Raw genomic sequence first — 27,669 nt, 5'->3', positions numbered from 1 at the left:
AAGCCATCCAAAAAATCAAAGGATACTTGAGCAAAACACCCTTTAGACCAGCGTCATTACCCACTCATTTCATATATCAGCTCTTGCCATGAAATAAGGGAGGAAAGAAGGTGAGGTAGTAGCCAAAAATAGGAGTTTAACAATGAAGCAGCTGCGGGAAGGCCTTAGAGCTCCCAAAAATCTTGTTTTTGTGTGTTTAGACAGAGGAAGGTTTCACAAAAGAGATTGAATCGAAGGAAGAGAAGAGAAATGAAGGAGAAGACTTAGGAAAATTGGAGAGAATGAACTAGGGTTGTCTTGGAAAAAAGAAGCTTCCAGCGCCTATAAAAGGGAGACACCTTCTACCCAGTAAAACAACTTAATTGAATGCAAGCACCCCCCATCCAAAGAAAGCAAGCATCACCTCTCATCCCTGGAACCCTTCAATTTCGAGCCCTATTTCTCCATCTTTTCCCATCTTCTCTTCTGGCGAGCCATTCCAGAGCTTGATAGAGCTTTCGTCAAGCTGTCATAAACTACACAACTACACCCACTACTTTACCACTAGCAACACACATCCAGAGAGCAAACTTCATCTCTCATCCTTTAAACCTCTGCAATTTCTAGCCCCATTCCTGTGTCTTCTCCCATTTTCTCCTTTAGTAAATCATTCCAAAGCTTGACAGAGCTTTCGTCAAGCTGCCGGAAACTACTCAACACACCCATTATTATTTCCCCATCTCTCTCTCTTCAACGAACACCTTTAGAATCCCTTCCCCTTTGTCTTAAAAACTCTGCTTCTCATAGGAAATCACAACTCTTTCTCTCTCTCATGCTAAACTTATGAATGCTAAGCTTCCATGCCATAAGCTTCTCATGCCAAGCCAAGAATTTATCTGTAAGCGACTGTTGGTTTCATTGGTGAAGAAGACCAAGGTGTTTCCTAAGGCTCAACTACCATTTTGAAACTCTCTTGGGGTATGATCCTTGAACTCAGACTTAAGGGGCAATTTCACACATTTGGCTCTTTACAACAGCCTAGACCAATCAGTAGCTGCCGGAACAAAAAAACCCCCATAAAAAGAAACCTTGATTACACAAACCCCACCCGCCCCTATCATCCTCCCCCCATCCTAACCCAACCCCACAACCTCCCTCACCCTATCCCCAAACCACACCCACCCTATTAGTCCCCTAGCCTCCCTCTGCGAACCTTTCTCTCTCTCTCTCTCTCTCTCTCTCTCTCTCTCTCTGTGTGTCTCTGTCTCTGTGTATGTGTACCCGTAACCCATATTTGAATCTGGGGTTGTTTTGTTGGGTAGGGATCATAGGTTGGCTTGATTGGCTTGAAGCTACTAAGGAGGAATTCTTTGAACTAGCTATAAGGTTTCTCATAGTCAATTTATGCAAAGAGAGAGAGGGAGGGTTGGGGAAGGGATGATGGGTTTCAAATTTGGGGTGCAATGAAAGCAATTGCCGGTGTTGCGGTTGTGGTATGGGGAGGTCGGCTAGAAGAGGTTGGGTCAGAGATGGGTTGAGCTGTTGGTGGGTGTTAGGAGGCTGGGTTACGGGGTTGGGGATGATGAGATGGGGTGCGGGTGGGGGTTTGGGTGATATGGGTTTTGTTTTTGGTTATTTTTTTTTAAATTTTTGTTATTTAATTCTTGTGTTTATCTGATTTATATTTTTTAAATTAATTTAAACAATGGAGAAATTGTAATTTTGGACCAAAATGCCTCTCAACAACTAACTGAAGTTACCCTATTTTGATAGAAATTATAATTTGTCTTTGAATGGATTAAATTGAAACTATATGAACAAAATTGATCAAATTGAAATGACAGAAACCGAAATGATAAAAGTGGCAAACTAGAATAAAAAACGACTTCTTGCCTAAAATTAAAATATCTTATGTCTTTTTCGTTAATTTCCTAAAACAATTGTCATCTCATTTATTTTAGATTACAATATTTATTTTATAAGATATTTTCTTTCTCGGTGGTTAAAGTAGGATTTTACTGTATGTGGATTAAAAAAGTAAAGAAAATGGGCATTCGCTCCTTCAATTTTCATCGCCGGAAAACCAACAAAAAAAACCCAAAAACAAAAGAAAGACTTCGGAAAACAGAAGACAATTACGTTGAAGCCGAAAGAGAGAGACAAACCAGAGCAGAGCAGCAACAACAAACAAAGCCAATAGAAAGCTCGAGCCAGAGTTTACAAAGTCGACTCAGTCGAGTGAGAATGAGAGATGCTAAAACTACAGAAGCAGCAGCAAGAGAATGATGCAGGGTCTTCATCACCAACAGCAGCAACTCGCGGCGCTTCTCTCCGTCGCGCTTCCCAAGGACGATTCGGCTTCCGCCTCGGCCCCATCCTCTAACTCGGACGACGACGACTCGGCTCGACTCGCCGCCATCAACTCGCTTCACCGCGCCGTTCTTTACCCGCCCAACTCGCTCCTCGTCACTCACTCCGCCACTTTTCTCGCCCAGGGCTTTTCGCAGCTTCTCTCCGATAAGTAAAGCCTCCTCAATTGCACTTTCACTTTTTCTTTCTTTAAAATTAAACTTTTTTTTTTCTTACTAATTTTTTGTTTAATTATCCATTAAATTGGAATTTGCGTTGCACTTCGCAATGTTTAGACAAATCCTGCTAGTTCTGTTTGGTTACAGATTAAGGGATTAGACAAGTAAAGGCTCTGGAATTTTAGTTGATATTTCGCTTTTCTTACTTTCTTTTTAGTTCAATTTTCTACTGAAGTACAACTTTCGAGAATTTTGCATTCTGAAGTTGTTTTAGTTTTATACAAGTTCTGCTGGTTGTGTTTGTTTGCTGAGAAAGCGTAGGATAATTAAAGGATTGGAATGTGGAACTATGAAGCTTGTGTTATTAAGGTTTGTGATGCATAGATCACAGTGGATGTTCTAACTTACTATGGTTAATTAAAATTTATGGACCACCACTTAAAATGGCAATATTTTTTAATCAAATTGTGAAAATTATATTGGGTAGAAGGGTTTTGCGTTGTGAAAATGTCGGAAATTATCTATTCTCGTTGAAAGTACATATGTTTATGTAATATCTCTGGAAATTGCACTGTAGATCGTATGCGGTGAGGCAAGGGGCAGCTGTAGCGTACGGGGCTCTTTGTGCCGTGGTTTCTTCGATCCCTATAACGTCAAATGGAAGACAAAACCATGTTATGCTGGGAAGCTTGGTTGACCGGTTCATTGGTTGGGCGTTGCCGTTGCTTAGCAATGGCGGCGCTGGAGAAGGGACCATGGAATTGGCATTGGATAGCCTACGGGAGTTTCTTAATGTTGGGGATGTTGGTGGGGTTGAGAGATATGCTTTGTCAATTCTCAAAGCATGTCAAGTACTTCTCGAGGATGAGAGAACCTCCTTGAGTCTGTTACATCTGCTTCTCGGTGTTTTAACATTGATTTCGTTAAAGTTTTCTAGATGCTTCCAGCCTCATTTTCTTGACATTGTTGATCTTCTTCTCGGGTGGGCTTTGGTACCAGACCTTGCTGAATCGGATAGACGAATAATAATGGATAGTTTTTTGCAATTTCAGAATCATTGGGTGAGTAATTTGCAGTTTTCTGTTGGACTGCTGTCGAAGTTTCTAGGTGACATGGATGTTTTGCTTCAGGATGTAAGTCATGGAACCCCACAACAATTTCGAAGGTTGCTTGCATTGCTTTCTTGTTTTTCAACAATTTTGCAGTCCACTGCTTCTGGGTTGCTGGAAATGAATTTACTTGAACAAATCACTGAACCCCTTAACAGAATTGTTCCTCGTTTATTGGGATGTTTATCTATGGTTGGAAGGAAATTTGGGTGGTTGGAATGGATTGGGGATTTATGGAAGTGTTTGACTCTGTTGGCAGAAATATTTTGTGAAAGGTTTTCCACGTTTTATCCCCTTGCATTTGATATTTTATTTCAAAGTTTGGAAGTGGACAATACTACCCAACCAATGGGAAGTGGAAGAATTACCTCCTTTCAAGTTCATGGAGTTTTAAAAACTAATCTCCAATTATTATCCTTGCAAAAGTTTGGCCTTCTCCAATCATCTGTGCAGAAAATATTGCAATTTGATGCTCCAATATCTCAGCTGCGTTTGCATCCTAATCACCTAGTAACTGGCAGTTCGGCTGCCACTTATATTTTCTTGCTTCAACACGGGAATAATGAAGTTGTTGAACAAGTGCTGACATCTTTAACAGAGGAGCTGGAGTTGTTGAAGGGCATGTTAGAGAAAGCCACGGGTATTGGAGATGAGGTTGTTGGATGCTCTAAATTGTATTCAAAACTTGAATTGTTTGCATTGATTAAATTTGATTTGAAAGTTTTGTTGACATCTGTTTTCTGGGGTGGGGAGAACAGTTTGACTTGTCAACTAGACATTGCAACCCTATATCTTATGAGGTCAGAAAAATTGTTGGATTTTATCATAGAGAAATTTAATCCTTTTGACTTACCTGTTATGGCATATGTGGATTTGCAAGTCAATGTTATCAAGACATTAGACAGGTTAACAACAGTTAAATTCTTAAGCAAGTGCTCTATAACATATCAGAGTAGTGGGAAATCATCACCAGTTGTGACTGCTGATAAATTACTTAATGGCAATTATTTGACAAATGAACTATCAGTTGTGGTTGTTGAGAATCTGAGGAAGTACAGTATGTTCTTTGTGAAAGCTCTCCATGTTTCTTCTCCGCTTGCAGTTAAAACAGTTGCGCTAGATTGGGTTCAAAGCTTTGGTGAGAATGTTATTGCTATTAACGAGAAATCAAACTCAGAAACTGATTTCTATGAAGTGTATGGTAATATTAAGATTATTGGGAATATGCTTTTCTCAATTTTGGATGCTGCATCTGACAGGGAACCAAATGTGAGGTCACATGTTGCATTAGTATTGGAGTTGTTACTGCAGGCAAGGATTATACATCCTCGCTACTTTTATTGTTTGGCTGAAGTGGTCCTAGGAAAACTTGGTGATCCAGATAGTGATATAAAAAATGCATTCGTTCGGTTGCTTGCTATTGTTGTGCCTACTACATTGTATGCATGTGGGCTTCATGATTATGGGACATCTACTTCTTCTAGGGCTGTTGCTCTTCGGTTAGGCAATAGTTCTAACTTGCAATGGAAGCAAGGATTTGCCTTGAAGCAGCTCCCTCAGCAACTTCACTCGCAACAACTTGTTACCATATTGAGTTACATATCCCAAAGGTGGAAGGTGCCTCTTTCCTCTTGGATCCAACGGATTATTCATAGTTGTCGGAGTTCAAAAGACCTTCCAATTCAACTTGAGGAAACAGGAAATTTTGGTGCCATTGGTGTGTGGTTGGACATAAAAATGGAGGAAGACTTTCTTGAAAAGCATTGCTCAGTTAATAATCTGGCTGGTGCCTGGTGGGCTGTTCATGAAGCTGCTAGATATTGTATTGCCACACGCCTTCGGACTAACCTTGGTGGGCCAACCCAGACCTTTGCAGCATTAGAGCGAATGCTTTTGGACGTTGCACACCTGCTAATGCTTGACAGTGAGCAAAATGATGGGAATTTAAGTATGATAGGGTCATCTGGTGCTCATTTGTTACCAATGAGGTTACTATTCGATTTTGTTGAGGCGCTGAAGAAAAATGTATATAATGCATATGAGGGATCTGCTGTTTTACCGTCTGCTACTCGCTCTAGTTCCTTATTCTTTCGAGCTAACAAGAAAGTCTGTGAGGAGTGGTTTTCTCGTATTTGTGAGCCAATGATGAATGCTGGATTAGCTCTCCAATGCCATGATGCTACAATTCAGTATTGTGCTCTGCGTTTACAGGAGCTGAGGAATCTTGTGGCTTCAGCTTTGAATGAAAAGTCTAGGTCACAGGTAACTGAGAACCTTCATAATATCAGAGGCAGATTTTCTGCAGACATCTTGAGGGTTGTACGGCACATGGCATTGGCTCTGTGTAAGACTCATGAATCAGAGGCTTTACATGGCCTGGAAAAATGGGTTTCAATGACACTCGCTCCCTTTCTTGTGGAGGAAAACCAGTCCCTCAGTAACAGTAGGGTGTTGGGACCCTTTACATGGATCACTGGGCTTGTATATCAGGCAGAAGGTAAATATGAAAAGGCTGCTGCGCACTTTATTCACTTGCTACAGGCTGAGGAGTTGTTGAGTTCCTTGGGTTCTGATGGTGTACAGTTTGTCATTGCTCGCATCATTGAGTGTTATACTTCTGTTTGTGATTGGAAATCTTTAGAATCCTGGTTATCAGAATTGCAAACACTTCGTGCTAAGCATGCTGGGAAGAGTTATTGCGGTGCTCTCACAACGACAGGCAATGAAATTAATGCAATCCATGCCTTGGCACGGTATGATGAGGGTGAATTTCAGGCAGCATGGGCATGCCTTGGTTTGACACCTAAAAGTAGCAGTGAGCTCACCCTTGATCCGAAATTGGCCTTGCAAAGAAGTGAGCAGATGCTTTTACAGGCAATGCTTCTTCAGAATGAGGGAAAGGAAGATAAGATGCCACATGAATTACAGAAGGCCAGGTCAATGCTGGAGGAAACATTGTCTATTCTGCCGCTTGATGGATTAGAAGAAGCAGCAGCATATGCTACCCAGTTGCACTGCATCATTGCATTTGAAGAATTTTACAAGATTAAAGACAACCAAGATAAACCCAGGAAACTTCAGTCAATATTAAGTTCATACGTCCAACTTATGCATCCACAAATGGGTAGAGTCTATCAAGATTGTAACCCTTGGTTAAAAGTTCTGCGAGTTTATCAAACCATTTCCCCAATTTCTCCTGCTACTCTAAAGCTTTCTATGAATTTGTTGAGCTTGGCCCGCAAACAACAAAACCTACTGTTGGCAAACCGTCTGAACAACTATCTCCAAGATCACATATTGAGTTGTTCCAGGGAAAGGCACCATGACTTTCTCACCTCAAATTTGCAGTATGAGGGCATCCTGCTAATGCATGCTGAAAACAAGTTTGAAGATGCTTTGACGAACCTTTGGTCTTTTGTGCGTCCTTGCATGGTTTCTTCACTGTCTATAGTTTCTGATGCTGACAATAGTATTCTGAAGGCCAAGGCATGCTTGAAACTCTCAAATTGGCTTAAACAGAACTATTCAGATTTGAGGTTAGATGACATTGTTCTTAATATGCGGTCAGACTTTGAGATGGCTGATTCCTCTTCTCCTGGAACGGGTAGGCCCTCATTTGGCGATGAGATCTTAAGCTCTAAACCACCTTTGGGTCCTATCATTGAGGAAATTGTGGGTACAGCTACAAAATTGTCTACTCGTCTCTGTCCGACTATGGGAAAATCCTGGATTTCTTATGCCTCTTGGTGTTTTAGTATGGCCCAGGATTCTCTCTTAACCCCAAATGAAAATACCCTTCACTCATGCTCATTTTCTCCCATCCTTGTTCGTGAAGTTCTGCCTGAGAGATTCAAGCTAACTGAAGATGAGATCATAAAAGTGGAATCTTTGATTTTTCAGCTCATTCAGAATAAGGATGACAAGGGTTTTAGAGCTGAACAGGGAGATTCGAACTACTCTCTTGATTCTGCTGAACTGAGAAATAACAACCCTGTGATGGCTTTGGTGCAACAAGTAGTGAGTATCATTGAAGCTGTTTCTGGGGGACCTGGTGCAGAAGATTGTAGTGACGATTGCTTTTCTGCTACTCTAGCTTCTCAGTTGAAGATCTGCTTTCTTCGTGCAAATTTTGGCATAAATGAAACCGATATAATTTCTGTAGTTGATGATTTAGTTGTTGTCTGGTGGTCTTTGAGGAGGAGAAGAGTGTCACTCTTTGGGCATGCAGCTCATGGCTTTATAAAGTATCTTTCGTATTCATCCGCTAAAATTTGCAATGGTGGCTTGGTTGACTCTGATTTTGAGCCTCTGAAGCAAAAAGCTGGCAGCTATACTTTGAGGGCTACATTGTATGTCCTACATATTCTTCTCAAATACGGAGCGGAGTTGAAAGATATACTTGAACCTGCTCTTTCAACTGTTCCTTTGTCACCCTGGCAGGTAAGGGGCTCTTCCTTGTTTTGTTTCCTACCTGCTAATTTTTATTTGTTACTTTATTAGTACGGATGACTTGATTTCATTCTGATTACAATCTCCACTTCTAGGAAGTAACTCCTCAATTGTTTGCTCGGTTAAGTTCTCATCCCGAGCAAGTGGTTCGGAAGCAGTTGGAGGGCTTACTGATGATGCTGGCCAAGCAATCTCCTTGGTCCATTGTCTACCCAACACTAGTTGACGTGGATGCTTATGAAGAGAAGCCCTCAGAGGAGCTTCAGCACATACTTGGTTGTTTGGTAAGGAAATTTCTTTCAATATTTTTATTTTAACTCTTGTTTTTCAGGGTGTTGTGCATTTACTGCAATACAACTAGACTTCAAATTCTGGAGTGCGAGGTTATCATTAATAACAATGAAAAGCACAGTAACATGACAAGTTTGCATTTTGTAATAATAACAAAACTACTAATTACTAACTCTTATGTATTAATAAAGGTTATATCTTGCAAATGGTGCTAACTATCCTAATCTTTATTAATTTGAGATTTTGTATTATAACTTGCTTGTACGCCACTGAATTAAGCATAACATGTTACATGCAGAGTGAACTATATCCAAGATTGATTCAGGATGTTCAGCTTGTGATAAATGAGCTGGGAAACGTTACTGTTCTTTGGGAGGAGCTATGGCTCAGCACACTTCAAGATATTCACACAGGTATGTTTGACCTTGCTTAAACGAGGCTTTTGTTGTTTCTGATGCCGTTTATTTGAATATGCATTTGTTTTTTAGATGCCAAAAATTCTGTGGGATGTAAGTGTTCTCTTTTCAGTCTTATATAACTTGGATATGAAACTATATGCCAGTGCATGCTTTAATCACAAATGAGCTACTGCACACTGGGACCTGAATATATGTGTGCACCAGACATAAAAATTGGTGTGCTGTTTTCAACCTGACCCATTTATTTTATTAATTTTTGTTTCAGATGTCATGAGGCGCATAAACGTGCTGAAAGAGGAAGCTGCACGAATTGCAGAAAATGTTACTCTTAGCCAGAGTGAGAAAAACAAGATAAATGCTGCTAAATATTCAGCTATGATGGCTCCTATTGTTGTGGCCTTGGAACGTCGTCTAGCTTCTACATCTCGGAAACCTGAAACACCTCATGAAGTATGGTTCCATGAGGAGTATAAAGATCGGTTGAAATCAGCCATCATGGCCTTCAAGACCCCTCCAGCATCCGCTGCAGCACTTGGTGATGCATGGCGTCCATTTGATAACATTGCTGCATCCTTAGGATCTTATCAGAGGAAGTTATCAATTCCTTTAAGGGAAGTTGCACCACAACTGGCTCTACTGTCATCGTCTGATGTTCCAATGCCTGGTCTTGAGAAGCAAGACACAGTCTCTGAAGCTGACAGAGGTCTCAGTGCTAATCTTCAGGGAATTGTCACCATTGCTTCATTCTCTGAGGAGGTGGCTATCATATCAACCAAGACTAAACCTAAGAAACTAGTTATTCTTGGTTCAGATGGTCAAAAGTACACATATCTCTTGAAGGGCAGGGAAGATCTCCGCCTAGATGCCAGAATCATGCAGCTCTTGCAAGCTATAAATGGTTTTCTGCATACATCTCTTGCAACTCATAGTCACTTTCTTGGTGTTCGTTATTATTCTGTGACTCCAATTAGTGGCCGGGCTGGCCTCATCCAGTGGGTGGACAATGTAATTAGTATATACAGTGTCTTTAAGTCCTGGCAAAACCGCATCCAATTAGCTCAGCTGTCAGCGGTGGGCGGCAGCAGTTCAAAAAGTTCTGTTCCTCCAGCTGTTCCCCGACCCAGTGATATGTTCTATGGTAAAATCATACCAGCGCTCAAAGAGAAAGGTATAAGGAGAGTAATTTCACGAAGAGACTGGCCTCATGAGGTGAAGCGTAAAGTTCTTCTGGAACTTATGAAGGAGACTCCTAGACAGCTTCTTTATCAAGAACTTTGGTGTGCTAGTGAAGGATTCAAAGCATTCAGTTCAAAACAGAAGAGGTAACTGACACTCCTGAAAACACTCTTTACAGTGCTAACAATCTGTATTGCATTGATTTATATAATTAACTAAGCTTTAACAACCTGCTTGGGATCTATTAATTGCACTGTCAGTGGAGCTTCCAGTTCCTCAACCTAGTCATCATGCTTTATAGCATTCTTATTGTAGCATATATACTATTAATCAAAGGCGATTCCTCACGTGGTGTCCACTTTAGGCTTTCCAAATAACTCCCAGGTAAGGTGAATAGGTGGTTGAAATTAAAAATATAAAACAATAAATTCCACTTCTCTCAAATTGCATATACCTTAAGCAGGTATAACTGCTCATGGAGTTACAAGGAGACGGGAATGCATATATTTGTGTTATGTAAATATTGTTGACGTGTGAATAATATACTGGGTTTGGCACTATAATTTGTGGAGCAGAATCAGCAATTTAATTTGATATGTGAGGTAAGGTACATTGAAATATTAATCCATTCTAGGATCAGTTTCCTTTTATCCCCCCTTTTTTTGGTAGAGTATAGTCTTTTTGCATTCTGATATATTGTAGTATTTGGCTATTAGTTTGTTTTTGAGCAATGAGATACTATTGTTTCATAAAAAAAGTATACACTATGTTGTAAACCATTTAGTGTTTAATGTGTTCTTCACTTTGTAGGTTTTCTGGAAGTGTTGCTGCCATGAGCATGGTGGGCCATATTCTTGGCCTTGGGGATAGACACTTGGATAATATTCTAATGGATTTCTGTAGTGGTGATATAGTACATATTGATTACAATGTTTGTTTTGATAAAGGGCAAAGATTAAAAATTCCAGAAATTGTTCCCTTCCGCCTTACACAGATCATTGAAGCAGCGTTAGGGATGACTGGGATAGAAGGTACCTTCAGGTCAAACTGTGAAGCAGTTATTGGTGTTTTGAGGAAGAACAAAGACATACTCTTGATGTTACTTGAAGTGTTTGTTTGGGATCCTCTTGTGGAATGGACACGGGGAGATTTTCATGATGATGCTGCAATTGCTGGTGAAGAAAGGAAGGGCATGGAGTTGGCTGTCAGTCTGAGTTTATTTGCATCTCGTGTGCAGGAAATTCGTGTTCCCTTACAGGTACTCATTCTGAAGCCGAAGCTTGTATATGCCTTTGTGGTGAAAATGTGGGTTGTTCTTAGTCACTGCCTTCTATTATTTCATTTATCCTGATGGCTGAAAACAATCTCGAACATACATAGAATTCAGTTTCAACCTAGCTTGTATGTGACTCTTGTGATTTTATTATATATCTGCAAATGTCCTGAAGTTCTGGTCTTTGCATTGGCACGTTATGCCTATTGTATCTACATCTATCCTTGGTTATGTGTGTGCATGAATATATGTTTCAATATATTTACATGCCCATAGTGGAACTTTTTTGATCATGTGAATGGCACTTTGATGTCCTTTATTGTGACCAGGAGCACCATGATCTTTTATTGGCTACTCTACCAGCTGTTGAATCTGCTCTTGAGGTGGGTAACTCCCTTTTATTATTATTATTATTATTATTATTATTATTATTATGTTTATTATGTTTATTATGTTTATGTTTATGTTTATTATTATGTTTATTATTATTATTATTATTATTATTATTATTATTATTATGTTTATGTTTATTATTATTATTATGTTTATTATTATTATTATGTTTATGTTTATGTTTATTATTATTATTATGTTTATTATTTTTATTATTATGTTTATTATTATGTTTATTATTATTATTATGTTTATTATTATGTTTATTATTATTATTATTATTATGTTTATTATGTTTATTATGTTTATTATGTTTATTATTATTATTATTATTATTATGTTTATTATTATTATTTTTATTTTTATTATTTTTATGTTTATTATGTTTATTATGTTTATTATTATTATGTTTATTATTATTATTATTATGTTTATTATGTTTATTATTATTATTATTATTATTATTATTATTATTATGTTTATGTTTATGTTTATGTTTATGTTTATGTTGTTTATGTTTATGTTTATGTTTATTATGTTTATTATGTTTATTATGTACTTTTGTGCGGCTGAAATTTGTTTTTGACTTTTGGGAAATGTTGTACCAGAGGTTTGCTGATGTTCTAAACCAATATGAACTTACATCTGCACTCTTTTATCGAGCTGATCAAGAGAGATCTAACCTAATTCTGCACGAGACATCTGCGAAGTCAATGGTTGCTGAAGCAACTAGCAATTCAGAGAAAATTCGTGCTTCGTTTGAAATTCAGGCTCGAGAATTTGCTCAGGCGAAGGCCTTGGTTGCTGAGAAATCTCAAGAGGCAGCAACCTGGATGGAACAACATGGAAGCATCCTCGATGCTTTACGAAGCAATTTACTTCAAGAAATAAATGCCTTTGTAAAGCTGAGTAGTATGCAGGAAATCTTGTCTCTTACATCTGCCGTCCTGGTGGCTGGGGTTCCACTGACCATTGTTCCTGAGCCTACACAAGCACAATGCTATGATATAGATAGGGAAGTCTCTCAACTAGTATCTGAATTCGATGATGGACTCTCTTCTGCGATAAATGCACTTCAAGTGTATTCTTTGGCTTTGCAAAGAATTTTACCATTGAATTACATTACAACGAGTGCAGTTCATGGCTGGGCACAGGCTCTGCAGCTATCTGCAAGTGCTCTTTCCTCTGATATCCTTTCTCTTGCTAGAAGACAGGGTGCTGAACTTATTTCCAAAGTACATGGGGATAATACTGATTCTATCAAACACAGTCATGATGATATGTGTCTTAAAGTGAAAAAGTATGCTCTACAGATAGAGAAGCTTGAAGAGGAGTGTGCTGAACTAGTGAACTCTATTGGCTCGGAGACTGAATCAAAGGCTAAGGATCGGCTTTTGTCTGCTTTTATGAAATACATGCAATCTGCTGGTCTTGCAAAGAAAGAAGATGCTATTCTTTCCATTCAATTTGGGCAATCTAAATATGATGGGAATGGGACAAAGGATGCTAAATTGCGTGGGGAGCTAAATGAGAAAAAGGAAAAGGTTTTGTTTGTTCTGAACTCAGCAGCCAGTTATTTGTACAGTGAAATCAAGCATAAGGTGCTCGATATATTCAATGACTCAAATAAACGGAGAAACGCAAACAACCAGTTACAATATGAATTTGAAACTATTTTCTGTGGGTTTGAAGAGCAAGTAGAGAAGTGTGTACTTCTAGCAGGGTTTGTTAATGAACTTCAGCAACTGATTGGTAGAGATGCACCTAGTGGTGGTGACACAGATAAAGACCATCCAGGATATTACTCTGATAGAAATTGGGCCTCCATTTTTAAAACCATTTTACTTTCCTGCAAGAGCTTGATTGGGCAAATGACTGAAGCTGTTCTTCCAGATGTTATAAGATCTGCAGTTTCACTGAATTCTGAAGTCATGGATGCATTTGGACTAATCTCACAAATTCGTGGTACTATTGATACAGTACTTGAGCAATTTATAGAGGTAGAGATGGAGAGGGCATCTTTAGTTGAACTGGAACAGAATTACTTTTTTAAGGTTGGTCTCATTACTGAGCAGCAGTTGGCTCTTGAAGAAGCTGCCATGAAAGGTAGAGATCATCTTTCATGGGAAGAGGCAGAGGAGCTTGCATCCCAAGAAGAAGCTTGTAGGGCACAGCTGGATCAACTCCATCAAACTTGGAACCAAAGGGATTTGCGCACTTCCTCTCTCATAAAGAGAGAATCAGATATAAAGAATGCCCTGGCTACTTCTGCCCACCATTTTCACTCTCTAGTTGGCGTCAAAGAGGAAAGAGAACTGCGTGTCTCAAAAAGCAAAGTGCTATTGTCGATGCTTGTTAAGCCCTTTACTGATTTGGAATCAATTGATAAAGTGTTTTCTTCATTTGGATTAACTTCTCACTCAAATGAGATTTCTAATTTAGCAGATTTGATGAGTTCAGGGTACCCAATATCTGAATACGTTTGGAAGTTTGGCAGCTCATTGAATCATCATTCTTTCTTTGTTTGGAAATTAGGGGTTATTGATTCTTTTCTTGATTCCTGCCTAAATGACGTAGCTTCATCTGTGGATCAAACTTTAGGGTTTGACCAGCTCTACAATGTTGTTAAGAGAAAGCTTGAAATGCAACTTCAAGAACATCTTGGTCGATACCTAAAAGAACGAGTTGGCCCTAGTTTATTGGCTAGCATAGATAAAGAAAATGAGCGTTTGAAGCAACTGACAGAGGCTACAAAGGAAGTTTCTCTTGATCAAGTTAAAAGAGATGTTGGGGCTCTGAAAAGGGTTCAACTTATGCTTGAGGAATTCTGCAATGCACATGAAACTGCCAGAGCAGCAAGGGTAGCTGCATCTCTAATGAATAAGCAAGTGAATGAGCTCAGAGAGGCTCTTTGGAAGACTGGCCTAGAGATTGTTCAGTTGGAATGGATGCATGATGCTACTTTGAACCCTTCTCACAGTAGCAGGGTCATGTTTCAGAAATTTCTTTCTGGTGATGATAGTTTATACCCTATCGTCTTAAAACTGAGCAGACCTAACGTGTTGGAAAGTTTACAATCTGCTGTGTCAAAGATAGCTAGGTCTATGGAGTCACTGCAAGCTTGTGAACGAACTTCTCTTGCAGCTGAAGGGCAGCTTGAGAGAGCAATGGGATGGGCCTGTGGTGGCCCAAACTCCAGTGCAACGGGAAATAATTCAAGCAAGACTTCTGGAATTCCTCCCGAATTTCATGACCATCTAATGAGGCGAAGGAAACTACTGAGGCAAGCTAGAGAAAAGGCATCAGATGTTATAAAAATTTGCGTGTCTATATTGGAGTTTGAAGCATCAAGAGACGGTATTTTCCATTCTCCTGGAGAGATCTATCCATTCAGGACTGGTGCAGATGGTCGAACATGGCAGCAAGCTTACTTGAATGCACTAAAAAGATTGGATATTACTTACCATTCTTTTGCTCGTGAGTTTCTAATTTTTTTGATGATCAACTTGTTTCTGGTACTTCTTTCTCATCCATATGAGTCCTAAATGTGCAGTTTGTTGTTTCTGGTATTAGGCACTGAACAAGAATGGAAGGTTGCAGAAAGGACCATGGAAACTGCTTCCAGTGGATTGTCTTCTGCAACCAACGAACTTAGTGTTGCCTCTCTTAGAGCAAAGTCAGCTTCAGGTGATGCCTACTTTTCCACATATACTAATAGATACATCTTTCACTTTATACTAGTTAATATTTATTAGAAAAGAAATAAGTAAATACCACACAATCCCATCTGTGCAATACGTATATCTACAAATCATGCGAGACCTGCTGGTTTTTGTCATTTACAGGTGATTTACAAAGCACCGTGCTTGCAATGAGTGACTGTGCATGCGAAGCCAGTGTCGCACTGAGTGCATATGCCCGTGTGTCAAATCGTCATTCTGCTTTGACTTCTGAATGTGGTTCCATGCTTGAAGAGGTATGGGCTACAACATTGATGCTAATTGATTTTTCCATTCGAGCATATTTTAATGTACTTTGTACGTTTATATACTGTATTGAAATACTCGTCAAATAGCTGTAAACTTGTGTACCAATATTATATGCACAGCTGATATGTTCATCGTTGCATGGCATTGCCATATTAGCCATCATGTTTTTGAATAAATGTTGTAAATATTTTTGTACCCTGAGATTTAGTGTTTTTCAATAGATGCATGCATTTTTATAGGGTCCTTTATATTGATCCATGCTCAATTTTACCATGTTATCTTCACAGTGTTTGAGCCCTTACTATTTTCTTAAAAACTCAATTATGTAAAAGTTAATTTCATTAAAGTTAATTTCATTTTTGATGATTTTAATTTTATTCTTTTTATTCCCTTTGAGTCCTTTGAATTTGAGGTCTAATTCTGAAGTCATTCCAATAAATTGGCAATTTTTTAAATTTTAGCTTTGTTCTAATTGTTAGTCATACATTCAGTAGAAACGGTTTATGATTTTAAAAGGTGATGGATAGATTGCCCATAAACTTTATGATCGAGTATTGAAACACCATTACATGTTCCTGTTATCAGCCTGTCAACTGAATTTTTCTTTCCTTTCTTTTTCTTCTGGAATTAGAATTTCTCAAGGATCTTATCAGCTGGCACTCTATTTCCTTTGTCATTTTTTAATTGTTCTTTTGTAGGGGATGGCTTCATTGTGTTACTAATACTGCTATTTTGAATAGGTTCTTGCAATAACTGAAGATCTACATGATGTTCACAGTCTTGGAAAGGAGGCTGCTGCAGTACACTGTTCTCTTGTACAAGAGCTCTCAAAGGTTTTCCTTGTCTCACAATTATTATTTTATATTTGAGTGTAGTTACTTATTCCATGAGTTTTGTATGAAAATATTAATATATCTGGTTGTTTTCAAGTATGTTAATATAACCACATATGCTGTTTGTTGACATCTTGGGCAGGCAAATGCAATTCTTCTTCCGCTGGAAACAGTGTTGTCCAAGGATGTAGCTGCCATGACTGATGCTATGGCTAGGGAAAGGGAGAACAATATGGAAATATCTCCCATTCATGGACAAGCAATATACCAGTCTTATTCTTTAAGAATTAGGGAGGCTCGTCAGGCCATAGAGCCTTTGGTGCCCTCCCTTACATCATCTGTGAAGGGGCTCTATTCCATGTTGACTAGGCTTGCACGAACTGCAAGTCTCCATGCTGGGAATCTTCATAAAGTATAGTCACAGTCTTGACATAAATCATACTTTTTGATAACTACATGTTAAATAAATATGAACTCTCTCTCTCTCATCTTGGATAGGCTCTTGAAGGACTGGGAGAAAGTCAGGAAGTAGAATCACCAGTAATTGATGTATCGAGGCCGGATCTTGCTACTGATGCTACTGGATTTGACGAAAAGGAGGAGAAAGAGAGCCTCTCCACGTCAAATGGTGAAAGCACCAAAGATTTTCTTGGCATTACTGGACTTACTTTGGAAGCTAAAGGATGGTTATCTCCGCCAGATAGTATCTGCAGTAGTAGTACAGAATCTGGCATTACCTTAGCTGAAGAGAGTTTTCCAGGTAGCTTCAATGATCCAGAAGATATAGGACAACAGCTTTTGCTTGGGCCTAGCAGCAGAGAGGCTACAGATTATCAAAATACCGCTCCTTACTCTCAAAGTGATAACCAAGAAATCACAGATTCTGCGCAGTTCGAATCAAAGTACACAGAGGTTGATAACATTCATATTGGTTCTTTCAAGTCAACACTTAGTGACCCAAATGAATATCCCCAGGCCATGGCATCACCAAATGATGAATCTGCAACTGTTGGTCCTGAAATTTCGCGTCCTTCAAATGAGAACACACAGGAGAAGTTTGGGAGTAAAGAGGAAATATCTTCACTAAACAAGGTCAAAATTAAGGATGAAAATCGTGATGCTATGCAGGCTTCTAGCCGAGTAGGCAGGGGTAAGTATCGTGCCTATCTATAAAATCATCTACTTTTATTCTTTTTCTCTGCTCTTTAATAAGTATATCTACTGTTTCCTTTCCATCCCTTTTTTAACTTTCCGAGATCAAGTCTACACAGTTTAACGTCTGAGCAGGATTTTCATTTGAAAGTTCAACTCATCCCATTTCTCATTGAAAATGCCCGCCGTTCATAATATTGTTATTTCTTTTATTTCCTAATAAATTTTATTTATGAAAAAAAAAGTAACTAGATTGATATATTGGAATTATTATTTCCATAATTATAGCATGGCGATAAGTGTTAAAACTAATAAGCTTATTACAAGATGAAAATGTGTCTCAATGACTTAGAGTGGAAGGAAAACGACAAAATGGTTAGTTCTCTTGTTTGGTTTGGTAATAAAGAAGAAACCATTAATGAAGGAAACCAGGCTCCCTTCAAGGGCCTTCTGACCCTGCTTTCTGCTTCCCCTAAAGAGTGAGGGGAATACTAGGTAACAGGTAGAATTCCAAAGTTCCACTAACCATCAGCCATTCAGGGGTAGAAATGGAAAATTAGGATAACAAGGGCTGTAACAGTAATTTTGCTTTTATATAAACTCCACTTCATTTTTATTGCTTTACAACAATAAAAGAGAAGGGTAATATTCTCTTTTTTCTCATATTGAAGATTACAACATGGACAACAAATTTATACCCTCTCTTCCACACTATTACTTCCATTGTTCTTCCCTTCAAGTTCGTGCTCAATTTAACTACTGTATAAAGTTCTCACTTAAGAGTTAAGAGACAAGAGGTGGGCAAAGGGAGGGGAATGGGTAGTGCGACGGAAGGGGGAGGGGGATCCAGGTGACTTGAAAACTGGCAGAATAACAAAAAAAATGGTGTGAGAGCTGGACTATGAATTGATGGAAAACTCTCAAGATTGAGAGCGGGAAGAGGACTGACTAAGTTTTGGATGTGGTTAAAATAAATTTCTGTGTTAATATGTTTAGTATGAAGATAAAATTATGAAACGGATCCAAAGATTTAGGTGGAGAAATCAGTATGCAACCTTATTTTGTGAAAGAACAGACTAAATGTTTTCATGTGGTTCAACAGCATTTCTGCGTTATTATGTTAATTATGTATAATATGGTGATATGTCTTAAATTGGTCTTCCCTTAGTTGTTAATATGTTTTCATGTGGTAAGTCAATCTGACCCACCCCAACCTACCCACACCCTCCAACTCTGCATTCACTGTGCCTGAACACTAACTACTTTTTGTCTGGTGATTGCTGGGTGTTTAATAGCTCGAGAAAAAAAGTAATGTACTTTTGGTTCTTTTTATAGGTAAAAACCCTTACGCAATGTCGGTCTTGAGGCAAGTTGAGATGAAACTAGATGGTCGAGATATTGCTGAGAACAGGTAACTACTTCTTCTGGAGTTCTGTGTAGGTTGTTGGTGATAATCGGTATTGACATTGGCTCTTTTTTTAATTCTCAGAGAAATTAGCATCTCAGAACAAGTTGACTATCTACTTAAGCAGGCCACTAGTGTAGACAATCTTTGCAACATGTATGAAGGTTGGACACCATGGATTTGAACTTGTGAAGATGATGTGTTTCCAAGTCTGTTTACAGAGAGCAAAAAACAGTGTCAGGAATGTTGGGGTGGTTCATTTTTGCCATGCATAATCAGACAATCGAGCATGGAACCTTTTGCATCCTTGGCAAACTTTAGCAACCCCGGCTTTCTGTTCGTTTCAAATCTCATGGCCCCTGAGCATTAAATGTGCCATGGTTATCTTTGGAAAGAAACTGGCCACGAATGTCCAATAACTGCATTAGGCATGTGCCCACCCTATAACGGTCAGCAGTTAATTAGGCGGAAGACATGTGGTGCCTTGAAGAAATTAAGGAATGTTTCATGCGAACCAGTCTTGCAGCTTGAAGCTGAACTCGATTTCCGAACAAAACAAGGGCTTGCTTAGCTGCCTGCACTGCTTTAGTCCTTTTATGAAGATGGGACAACCTCACACTACTGTCCAAAGTAGAAAACTGTTGGAGGTTTGAAAAAGGTTTTTCCACAGTTGCAATTTAAAGGATTTTGGATTTGTGGCAGCTCGCTTGCATGGTGTATCACATTTGCTTATCTCGGCTCCATTCTCAGTATCTCCAAAAGCAGTCTCTAGAAAACCAACACGAGCTCCGTATCGCAAATTTGCTTACCAATGTGAGTGCAGCATCAATCTTTTGGTCTGTTGTATATTTAAATGCATTTTTTCCCAGAATTACTCGTTTGCATTTATATATGCTCAGCCAGGTTGTCCAGTTCTTCTCCTATCAATTTGATAGGCAATCAGTTTATTTTTCCACAGGTTGCGTTTCAGAAAGAGCAGGATCTTCATCTCTGCAGGAATTCCAAAACTACAACACAACCTGAAATGCTTAGTTTTTGGACAGTGCCATCCTCTTTCATAGTTGGAAACTTTGAGAGTTCCCTTTCTTTAACATTTTTTCTTCTTCTAGATTTCTTCTGTATTGGGGGAGGATGGTAAGAATGACAGTTGAAACTAACCAAACAGAGCAGTGGTATTCTTAATAAAAAGATGCACTAAACTAAATCCAGTCCTCTTTTGATAAAATCTGATCCAGATGTTGGTACTCAGTTTGACTCTCGGGAATCGTATTTATTACTATCATTCTCTGAAGGGCGACCAAATACTGGAGAAAGATTTGCATGTCACGAGGATAGCAAAACATCCCCATCCAATTATGCTCCATTGTGTGGAATTTATATCATGCATGTTAAAACGTGATTGGTTGGGAATAGCAAAATAGTGTTATCCTCGTAATATACAAGTTTTTCTCCAAATACTGATTTGGGACTACCCTTGTTTGTGTGTGTGGCCAGACTGGTGATATGGTCTACTTGCCGGACCAAAGAATTTCTCTTACTTAACCTAACTAAAGTTACGATTTTGGGCCATCAGAAAAAGAAATACAGGAAGCCTTATGAGATCCATAGGATAAGTAAATGCCCAATGTTTTCATTTCCATATCGTTCTATTCTAATACCACTAGCTAGCTTACCGTGGTTTTTGGGACTTCCTGTGGCCAGACAAGAAAGTTGAATGAAACCGACCAACGTAGGTGTTTGTTTCTATAAAAACAAGCCCACAGAGATATATATACAACCTTATATATAGAACCTACCAAGTTCCCTAAAATTATCCGACACAAAAAGCTTCAAAATCTCCCTCTTTCTAATTTCACAAGCATTTCAAGGTTGAAGATATTCAGTCATGTCTGCAGTGGCAAGTATATGGAGTAGTGAGATGAACAAGCGGACCCGAAAGGATCAAACCCTTGCCTCTAATGCCTCGGGCTCAACTGATGCTGGGTCTAGCCAGGAGGTGCAAGCAAATGGAGGGATCAACTCAACTGTCTTAGCTCCGTTTTTCGGCCGAGTCGTGGGTGCCAACTCGCTTTTGACTCGCCATTCTGAGGCTTCAATTTCCATGCTCGTTGATTGGTTTAGCGCTTGAAGGATGTTGCTTCACCATCTGTGTTTCTTTATCTTCGTTTTCTCTTTTAAGTATTCAATAAAAGTATTGTACAGTTTTCAACACTGAAATTATGACTTAAGGCCAATAGTTTTTTAAATATATGTTTTTATTTCATTACATAAACTCTAGTTTTGGGCTAGTAGATCAAAAAAAAAAAAAAAAAAAAAAACCAGAGATGGCATAATTTAAAAGAAAAAAAAGGGAAGCTGCTGCAGCTCTTTCAATATGGTTGAAACGTGACAAAGCTAGCCCACTGTAAAAAGCTTAGACTCGTATGTGATCCAAGGAAGACTTCATATAGAACTTGCCACTTTGTTGAAGCTGTATATATTCCTTGTAGTTCATGGCAAGGTATTTAGGAGCTTGGCCTTCTTTTTCCAACAACTCTGGAGCTGGTGCAACAATTGTATCTACAGATGGTCCATGCGGTATGGCGATCGATATCCTTGTAGCTTTGTTGTTCACGGTGGCTCGATGCATTACGCTCTTGTATTTACCATTAGTAAGAATCTGCAAGAAACCAAACAGGTTTAGATAAATTATTCTATAACATGTTGAGTTGAGAAAAATTAAAAATTTCAAAATCCTGCATCTGGTTGATAACAGAAGAGGTATTTGGAAAAACAAAGGAAGAAGAAGACTGAAAACAGAGAGAATATACTGAGATTTTCTGTATGATTATTCATTGAATGAATATTACAGTGCACAGTTCAGCTTATATACAATTGTAACTAACAGCCATGCTTAACAGACTAACACGTGAATAGCACGTGGGTATTCTAACAATACTAAGCTGATGTGTTCATCTATCATTTCCCCTCAAATCCAGCTGGGTTCCCAAGCCGTAAATTACCACAATGCTTTGTGAAGATTGGACTGTGTAACCCTTTTGTAAATATGTCTGCAACCTGTTCATCTGTTGGAATATACTGCATGGAGAGATCTCTTCTTTGTACTCTTTCTCTAACAAAGTGAAAGTCTATATCAAGATGTTTGATCCGTGAGTGATACACAGGATTAGAACTCAATGCTAGAGCAGAAAGGTTGTCACAATGCATAGTAGGAGGCTGAGGTAGAAGAAACACTTTCAAATCAAGCAAAACTTGTCTGATCCATGCCAAATCTGGTGCTGTATGAGCTAATGCTCCGTATTCTGCTTCAGTTGAACTCCTGGAGACTTGAGTTCTGTTTCTTAGATTGCCAAGAGATAGGATTATGGCCTAAGAAAGCCACAAAACCAGTGGTAGATCGTCTAGTGCTTATATCTGCTGCCCAATCTGCATCATTGTAAGCATTAAGTTCCCAAGCACCACTAGTAAAGGTAAGTCCATGATCCAAGGTACCTTGAAGATAGCGCAAAATCCTCTTAACTAACTGAAAATGTAACTCTGAAGGAGTTGTCATGAACTGACATATTGTGTTAACAGCATAAGAGATTTCAGGTCTGGTAAATGTTAAATACTGTAATGCATCAACAATGCTTCTGTAGATTGTAGGATCAGTCAAAGCATCACCTTCAGTCTTTAACAATTGACCATGTGGTTTACAAGGGGTAGGACAAGATCGGCATGAACTCAGACCAGCCTTAGCAAGCAAATCTTTGGCATATTTTGTAAGCTTAATTAGTTATAATAACTTGAACACTAACCTTGTTCTGCCATTGAAGCCTTTTGTCAAAACACCTGGGAGACAGCTCTTCTCTAAGATCACCGAATGTCTTATTCTCATATTCCAGATGGGGTGAATCACTTGATGAGATTTTTGTGTGTATCGGCTCTTAGAGGGAGCTGTTCTATTTATATGCATCACTCAAGGAGTCTTGCCCATCAAGAGACTCCTTGAGGTATCCTTATTGCTATAGAACTTTTAATCCTAATTCTCATAGAACTAGAAACCCCTTTAGCCTTGTAATCCATATGGGACACTGACACAGAGGCTGCAGGTCGAGAGTTGTGATGAGCTCTTGATTAGTCTTGAGTCTTGCAATCCGATAATGAATAGAAGACCAATTCTGAAAGGATTGGGATAATAAATTATCTTACATATTTAGCTTGGTTAACAAAAATATCTCCAGCTGTATTATAAGAAATTTGTAATCCTAAGAAATATTTCAACTTCCCCATATCTTTCATATCAAAAGTTGAGCTTAATTCATCAACAACTTCTTGCACCAAAGCCACCTTTGAATATTATATCATCCACGTATAAGAGAAGGATCACAATATCTGAACCTAGATGCTTCACAAATAAGGCCATGATCAGTGTGATGGGGGTATACCAATTGCATGTTCTGGCTGAGGGCAAGGAGGGTAGTAGTTGGCGGCGAGCATTTGTATGCCACGATCCATGTTCATGGCGTTGTGTATGTAGTTTGGCCCCAACCCCAAGCTTTCTGAGATTGCTCTTGTTATCTCCAACGCAACTTCTCGGGCTCTCTTGCTGAACTCCATTGAGACCTCCCTGAAGCAAGCCGGCTTGTAGAGGGAGTAGAATTCGGGATGCACTCTGACCTTGAAGAAGTCCCTCCAGAGAAGGAATTTATCCAATGCCAGATTATAGCTAGTTCCGTACTTGAACATCTCCAGCACATCGTTCCCCGATTTGAACTCATTCTGCTCCTAGTCCGGTAGACTGAAAAATCCATGGCATGCTTCGATCATCGCCTTCATGAGGCTCTCAGGGACTCCATGGTTAATGGCCTGCAATGCACATGATTATAATAAGTTGTTAATTTTTTAATACGTTAACTGCATGTATATTTGCATGTCCACTACTTACTAAGAAGAAGTCCCATTCTTGACAAATTTTGACAAGGTCATGGATGATTTTTGACCGTTGATCTAGAGATCCTGAGGTGAGAAGAGACATTTCGACGATGGGAATTGCGAATTCAGGGTCGTTGGGATCTGCTTCATCGTTGGGGTTTCTGGTGAAGCCATATGCAGAAGGAACAGAGTTGAGAGCAGGTGATTCAGCAAGTGATTTGATGCTCGTTGCTTTCAATGCCTCCGTGCTTTTGAGCAGCAGCAGCAACTTCAGCCATCTCTAAACTTAACTAAGAAGATGATGATCACTAATTAGAAGATATAAATTAAGGGGGAAGCAAGAGTGTGATGAGTTGTTGTATTTGAAAGAAGTGGTTCTTATTTATAGCTACTTTAGAGCCAAGTATCTCAATCCCGTTCAACAGCCCACCAACATGTGAAAAAAGAAAAAAACGCCGACGAGAAAAACCTTATTTTCATACCAAATTTTTCATTCTTGGTCATGAGCTGGTAGAAAGGTATCATTCAAAATATTACCGACCATCTAGAAAAACCTTCTTTTCATTGGCCTCTGGCACCATATGAGTGGCTTAAGCCTTCAAGTTTTTTCATCTTTCTAGATTAATCTAGACGCTTTGAATCGATCTGATTGACAGAATTCTTGATCAGCAGTGTTATAGGTGCAGTTGGAAAAAATTAAACCAATGTAATTAATTTCTCACGACATCGCTTTTCATTAGGAGAAATAGAAGGTTCATGAACTTCATGTTTTCAACATGAAACACACAGATGACTTAAGAGAATTAATTCTCAAGCTTTGGATTGTACAACAAGTTTTGGTTCAAAAAACAAATACCTCATCTAGTAGGTCCTAATTACTTCAACGTTTCTTTAAATCTCAAAAATTATGGACCCACCATTAAAAGAATATTAGATTTTTTTGTTGTTGAGAAATTCTAGGATTGCATTCATAATTCAGTCAAAAATGCCACTAGTCACAAAAGACCAATACAAACTAGCCACAAAGGGCCATTACAAACTAACAAAATAATCAAAAAGAGAAAAAGCTTGAAAAAACGAAGCCATAACAATACAAATAAAACTCTTACAAAGGAGAAATGAAAATGTCTCACAAAAGAGAGATGAAAATGTTTCGCAAAGGAGAGATGAAAAGCTCTCACAAAAAGAGACATGAAAGCCTCTAAAAAAAAAGAGGTGAAAACTACATAGAGAACCCAAAGAGTCTCTATGATTTATTCCGAATATAAAGAAACAATAAAAAAAATGGTGGTAAAGATTCGATGCCGAAGTGCAGGTGGGGATCTGACCCCAAGATAACAAAAAGAAGACTAAAACCTTTTGTCTCTAAAAATGAGAGAAGAATAGAGGGAGGAAGAGAAGAGAGGGAGAAGGAAGAAAGAACCATAACTTCCTTCCCAGGCAAAATGAAAACGACCCTAAGAGGATTTTTTTGATAGAAAGGGGCTAGGGTTTGGCATTGGTAAAGAATATTAGATTTTCAATCAGCATGTACATATTTAATATAACTAAATAAGCATAAAATATGGTGCAAATGTCCATTTTTCTTGTGTCTACTTCTCATCTCTCTAGTAGATGATGATGGGTTTGGATTAATTAATTCATTTAGGAGTTATCAATGGGCCGGCCCAAATTACTAGGGCTTAAAGCTAATGTTAAGCGAACCAAGGTCCCTCACATCACATGGGCTGGAATATGTGGGTCAGGCTGGGGCAATAAAAATTAGTGAGTCAAATCACATAATTGCTACCTTCCCAAAACGAATTTAGTGCCCAACAACTAAAATCATTCAAAAATATTGCAGGGGAGGAGGATGATTTTAGTTGTTGGGAAGGCTATTGATCAAACTTTGAGGCCAATAATATAAAAGCAGACGGAAATTACCTTTAGCTGCCTTTCTCCCCAATACTATTGATCAAGCTTTCTATACCTTTTGCTCTGCCTTTTGCTCCCAACTAGCTATTTTAAAAGCACAAACATTGACTTAAAGCCATTGACTTGGCACCTTTTACAAGTTCTAGTCTCGTGGGTGGTAGGAAACAGAACGAAACACAACATCTACAATATTTCAAACACGTATTCAAAGATTCCCATAGTTTTTAAAAATCTCGAATTGACGACTCCTAGGAAATTTCCCACATATTATTTTTGTTTCTATGCCAAATGGTGGTACTACTTCCAACTAGCGTGACATTCAAGTTGTGATTATTCTCATTTCTTGCCCAAGTTGTAGTTATCTTGTTGCCTAACTTTCGAGTCCTGACAAACTATCATCAAGTTCTCCAACTTTGAACTTTCCAGGCATTCTGACGAGCTTCCAAGCAATCTGAGGCGAGTTGAAGTGGTAATAGTCTTGATTCCAGCCATACCCCTTTGTTTTGGCACGCTTTTGTTGCTTTATTTTGCTTTCCTTTTATTTTAGTTTTTGTACTAGGAAAATAATAAAGTCCTTAATTGTATTGAGGCATAAAAAAGAACCAATTTGAGTCAGTTCTCCACTTAGAGCACGGTAGTTTGATTGGAAATCAATTTGTTTGGGCATCTTATAATAAATTCACCTTTCTATTGGGCCCTTAATAATAGCACTAATAATGGCACGCTCATGCAATACAATTATAAGAGACTAATTCAAAAAGGATATATTAGGGCCCGTTTCATATAATTTTTCAAATGTGTTTTCTGTTTTTTGAGAACAAGAACACTCATATATCTGTTTGGTGCATTGGCTTTAGAAAACACAGGATATTGTTTGTTTGTTTGTTTGTTTTTTTTTTAAAACATCACAAGGTGTTAAATTGTAGTAAAATCGAGAACGACTTTACATGTGTTTTTTGCATTTTCAGAAAACACGGGGCTCTAATTCTTGAGGAGTGAACCCTGGAATGCCCCAATCTAAAAAATTTAAATAACAAATGGGTGTCATTAATTAAAATTCCAAGTACGGTGGTCAAATTGGAAAAATTAAAATCATGGTGACCAAATTTGATTTCGAGGCAAACTCTAGTGACAAAAAATATAATTAATCATAATATTTAAAGTCCATATCCAATGTGAAGCTCAAATTACTTCCACTAGGTCTATATTGTCCATCTACCAAGTGTGGGACATTCCAGAATTGTAAAAACCAATCTTTTTCTCTATTCTAGTGATATGAGATAAAAGATATCTTGGATTTCATTCAAACTTCCAACACTATTTGCTTTACTTTATTGTTTATATATAGTCTTTAGACCCTACCAAGTTTCTATATATCATCCAAAATATCCAATTAAGCTTCAAAATATCCCTCTTAATTTCACACACTTGGAGTTGTTGAAGAGTTCTTTCTTTGCTCTACGTTTTTGACTTTTTATTGGTGCAGAAGATATTTAGTCTTATCTTCGCTGGTGGACCTATGGAGTAAGAGATGAGCAAGATGACTTTTTTTTTTTTAAGTTTATTGCTCGTAAATTATAATCGAAGTTTCTTCGTAACTCGAAGCTACGACTAAGGTCACTTAAAGCTATTATGGAATGAGCAAGATGGCTAGCAATGCAATTGATTTACAATCACATATGCCAAATATTTGCCCCACGTACAGGGGCCCCAAAACCATGTGTTTATGACGTCAACACTGGTCCAGGTGACTGCGAAATTATTTAAAGAAGCTTTCACGAACATATGTGGGGAGCCAAAGGAAAATTTGACTGGATTGTAATGAAAATATCCTCTTTTGTCAAG

General features: G+C 38.5%; 1 protein-coding gene and 1 pseudogene across 1 annotated transcript; one reads left to right on the top strand and one right to left on the bottom strand.

Moving 5' to 3' along the window:
- LOC18767777 (serine/threonine-protein kinase SMG1) lies at positions 1,405–21,264 on the top strand. Its single transcript, XM_007199607.2, has 16 exons — positions 1,405–2,500; positions 3,085–8,056; positions 8,161–8,349; positions 8,655–8,769; positions 9,041–10,097; positions 10,762–11,209; positions 11,554–11,607; positions 12,226–15,094; positions 15,191–15,304; positions 15,463–15,593; positions 16,347–16,439; positions 16,582–16,851; positions 16,938–17,589; positions 18,927–19,002; positions 19,081–19,809; positions 19,955–21,264. The coding sequence occupies exons 1-15, from the start codon at positions 2,262–2,264 to the stop codon at positions 19,178–19,180; spliced, it is 11,379 nt and encodes a 3,792-aa protein (XP_007199669.1). The 5' UTR covers positions 1,405–2,261; the 3' UTR covers positions 19,181–19,809; positions 19,955–21,264.
- LOC18767776 lies at positions 23,142–24,491 on the bottom strand (annotated as a pseudogene).

This window comes from Prunus persica, chromosome G8, assembly GCF_000346465.2.
Source record: "Prunus persica cultivar Lovell chromosome G8, Prunus_persica_NCBIv2, whole genome shotgun sequence".
In the NCBI taxonomy this organism is placed as follows: Eukaryota; Viridiplantae; Streptophyta; class Magnoliopsida; order Rosales; family Rosaceae; genus Prunus; species Prunus persica.
This window is presented reverse-complemented; position numbering and strand designations above follow the sequence as displayed.